The sequence below is a fragment of the Miscanthus floridulus genome, unplaced genomic scaffold (assembly GCF_019320115.1).
Source record: "Miscanthus floridulus cultivar M001 unplaced genomic scaffold, ASM1932011v1 fs_668_1_2, whole genome shotgun sequence".
NCBI lineage: Eukaryota > Viridiplantae > Streptophyta > Magnoliopsida > Poales > Poaceae > Miscanthus > Miscanthus floridulus.
The window spans coordinates 1-4,166 of record NW_027097087.1 but is presented as its reverse complement, the minus strand read 5'-3'; the positions used below and the strand labels follow the sequence as shown (position 1 = coordinate 4,166).

Below are 4,166 nucleotides of genomic sequence, written 5' to 3'. Positions count from 1 at the left end.
TGAGGTGCTTGGCCTGATGATCCCCTGCTGGAGCATGTCTTCGCACTGCTGCTCCAGCTCATCCTTCTAGAGCTGGGGGTATCGATATGGGCGCACGGTGACCGGCTCGGTGTCGGGCTTGAGGTGGATATGGTGGTCGCAGTCCCGTGCCGGGGGCATACCCGTGGGCGGTGCAAACATGCCGTCGTAGGACTCCAGGAGGCGCTCTAGGAGGGTTGGCTCAGCACCCTTGTCGGTGTAGAGGTGACTCGCCAGGAGGTGGTCAGTGTGTGCCCTGGGCACGGCCGTGCCGCCGACGCCCGACCAGACCACGCGGCGGCCGTGGAGGGTGATCGCCAGCCGGAGCGTGTCGAAGTCCCAGAGAATGGGTCCCAGGGAGCGCAGCCAAGTGATCCCAAGGACCATGTCGTAGCACTCGAGGGGGATGGAGTAGCAGTCCACCTCGAAGGACTCATTGTCGATGCGGATGCCGACGTTGCGAGCGATGCCTTGGCATTGGACGCGGTCGCCATTTGCCACGATCACGTGGGTGCCGCCACTGTCATGGAACGGAATGGCCACCCGCTGAGCCGTCGACGTGCTGACGAAGTTATGTGTTGATCCCGAGTCTAGGAGGGCAGTGAACGCGTGTGCGCCGATGTGCACGCGTAGCTTCATGGTGTCGGGAACCCAGATGCCCGTGATGGCGGACAGCGAAATCATGGGGGCGTCGGGGTCGAATGTTTTGTCCGGCGACGTGTCGTCCAAGTCCTTGGGCTCCTCGACGATGTAGTCGGGCGCCTCCAAGTAGAAGAGGCGCACACACTTGTGGCCGCGCTGGAACGGCTCGTCGCAGTTGAAGCATAAGCCAAGCTTGCGCCGCTCTGCCATCTCCTCAGGCGTCAGCTTCTTGAAGGTGCGCGCCGGGGTCGTAGGTGGTGTTGAGGACGTTCCGTGCCCTGGTGGCGCGGTCAGCGCGGCAGGAGCGGCCGCAGCGCGGCGCGCCGGACATGGAGCGGCCAGGGCGGGCCATTGGGGTGCATTGCGCCGCATGGCGTGCTGAAGGTCCTGAGGGTCCTGGAGTTCGACGTCCACGCGTATATACTCCGGAAGACCGCCGGTGAACAAGCGCGCCTTCTGGAGCGTGGAGAGCTCGCCGGCGTGGGCGGCGCGTGCCTAGAACGCCTCCATGTACGCGTCAACCGAGGCGCCGAACGGCAGGCGCGCGAGGTCGGTGAGGTGGTTGGTGCCGAGGGCAGGGCCGAACCGCTGCTGGCACAGCCGGCGGAAATCCGGCCATGTGGGCCGCCCCATGTCCGCCTCCAAGACGATGTACCACTGCAAGGCCACCCCGGTAAGATGATAAGAGGCCAGCCATACCTTGTCGACTTCCTGAGTCATCTGCCCGCGGAAGAACTGGTCACACTTATTGAGCCATCCGAGAGGATCGTCCTTGCCGTCGAAGATGTTGAAGGTGAGCTTGTGGTATTTGGGTACGGCAAAACCCTCGAACTCCGGCGGTGCGCCCTCGTAGGCCTGACCGGAATAGGGCGCCCTGGCATGGGGTGCTGTCGTTGACATGTGCGAGGTCGGCGCGGAGTAGACTGGCATCCCGGACGATGGGAACCCCGGAATCGGCGAGGGCGAGCGCGGGAAATTTATCTGATGGATCGGCACGCCCATGGATAGCGGTAGCGCCGGCCGTGGCTCCTGTGGCGCCGGGGCGGTCATCTGCAGGGACTGCGAGATGGAGGCAGACGAGTCCCCCGGCGTGAGCTCCGTGATCACGGGCTAGGAGTGCGGCACGCCACCATAGCCGGCCAAACTGAATTGTGGAAAAGGCGGGCGGCCATCAATGGCGGACAAGCGAGCGCCTTAATCAGCCAGGTGGTTGTTGATGGCGGACATCTGCAGCTGCATGCTGGCGAGGATCTCCGCGATCGATGCGAGCGTGGGTGGGCTGGAGGGTGGGGTCGTGTTGGCGGGCGCGCCGGTGATGTTCACCAAGACGCCCGTCGTCGCAACGTGAGAGGTGGTGGGTGGGATCAGTGGCGCCTAGGCGTTGGTGGTGGCTTCCATGATCGGCAAGGTCTCTGATACCAGGTTGGTATGGTGCCGGCCCTTGCTTCTCAGATTGTATGGAGGGGAATGAGGGGTGCGAGGTCTCTGAAGCTTGCGTCGAGTTGGAGCCGTGGTTGGCGGCTAGGGTTTATGCGGGAAGAAGAGACGGAGGGGGCAAGGCGCCCAAGGGTGTCAAGGATGACACAATCCCAGGCTAGTCCTTATTCATCTCCAAGTTTGATACTTATACATTGAGGACTCTAACAACTTGTGCTAACAAATAGGAAACTAACAAATAGGAACTTAATAATCAGTTGACTCTTTCCTAACCAACCCAAATCTTCTATGACTCAAAATAGACCAGCCCCTGGCTGGTTTAGCCAATTTGCCGCCTGCCCCTGCGCTCATATGTGGTGCCAACCATAACATTTTCATACCCAAATTAGTGTCATGCTAGAAATAAGTAGAATACAGTAGTTTATTACCATTTCCCTAGCTTAGCTTTTAGTTTCTGAGAAGTGTCGATAATAAATTCACCTGTACGATGGTATTTGTTGGAAGGATCAAGTGCTAATAAACTAAAAGAAAACCCAACAGATCTGGATATAAATATAATATATCATTATGTAACTTCACTAAGCTAGAAAGTTCGAGACTCACTCATCTTTCTGAAACCAAAGTCATGTGGAATCACAGTGTAGAATTCCCTAAAACCAGACAACATAAGGAAATTAAATTTCAATAAATATACAATAGCCATAACATTTCATGAACATAAATTTCTACTGCAATATAAGCAGAATGTAACTATTAAAATAGTTGATATCTTGAGATTGGCAATCGTTACCATTACAATCCAAAAGCCATAAGTGCAAAAGCCATAAAAAGTATGGTGAAAAAACTAAATATGTTGAATAGAATGTCAACCTGGCATTAGATTGTAGTCATATTTTATACTTCTACCAAATATAAAAGAAACTTATAGGTTATACCCAGTCAATTGCTCAAGCTGTCCCTTGTCTGCCATTGAAATAACATTGGATATCATTTTCAGGACATCATACCCCTGTGGAAAGTTAGGAAATATTATCATCAAAACAGAGGGAAAATATTAGAAGAATGCCTAAAATTTTATTGCATACAATGCTGAAAGTTCATTTCCCAAAACTATTGATGTGTATGGTATATGTAAGGTTATTTGAATGTAATTTCGAAAATACAACTTTATTCAAGCTTGTATGGTTAAGTGAAAGTCGTACAAGTCCTGATTAAAAACATCAACATAACTCACCTTCAGTATTGTAGATTTGCTTAGCTTTCCAAGGGGAAGTTTATCGGCATTATAACCTAGTTGATTAATAAGGAAGATGAATTAGAAAATGCTGATTCAACATGAATATTCTTATCAAGTTTCATCAACATAATCAAATACAAACTTGGACAAGATAGAACTTATGGTAATTGCGAAAAGGCCTCTAGCTGAGTTGGTTAGCTCACTTTAGTAGCACTTCTTAAGTCCTAGGTTCGACTCTCCGTGGGGGCGCATTTCTGACTGAGGTTAAAAAAATCCCCTCGTTTGTCCTACGCCAAAGCACAGGTCTAAGGTCCGGCACCGATCATGGTCGTTCTCACATGAGCTATGACGGTGCCGCTGTGTATGGGTGAGTCAAGTTTTCTCGACCTACGTGAGAAGACCTTCTTGGAAAAATGCCCGGGGTTGTTTTATTCCCACAGGTTGAGTTTTTTTTAGAGCTTATGATTATTTCTTTTTTCCTGTTCAACTCCATTATTTGAACGGATGACAGATAACTATTTCCCCTGCCTTATTTTACTCTCAGTTTTTTTTCTTCTGAAATTTAAGTGTAACAGTGTGTAACGACAAAGGGATAACTATTCAGAACAATGACAAAGGGCCTAATTTTCTCATTATCTTAGTGGATTGAAATACCAAAATTATTGCATCTTCAATGGTGCAAGACCGAGGGTCAGGGTGGGTCCTACAAGCCAATGCAAATGAGTGCATTCTATGGTGCTCGGCTGGAGCAAGAGGGCTCCAAGAGCTACAAATAATTGCAAATGAGTGCTCTCCATGGTGCTCGTCTAGAGAAAGAGGACTCCAAGAACTG

General features: G+C 51.3%; 1 protein-coding gene across 1 annotated transcript; it reads right to left on the bottom strand.

The window, feature by feature from the left end:
- Nucleotides 1–1,155: 1,155 nt before the first annotated feature.
- On the bottom strand, nt 1,156–1,662 carry LOC136532609 (uncharacterized). The gene has a single exon (XM_066525199.1). It carries the CDS (start codon nt 1,660–1,662, stop codon nt 1,156–1,158), a length of 507 nt encoding a protein of 168 aa, XP_066381296.1.
- Between the last annotated feature and the right edge of the window lie 2,504 nt (nt 1,663–4,166).

Coding starts and splice junctions, on each gene's coding strand:
- LOC136532609 (XM_066525199.1), bottom strand. CDS start 1,662: ATGGGCGTGCCGATCCATCAGATAAATTTCCCGCGCTCGCCCTCGCCG.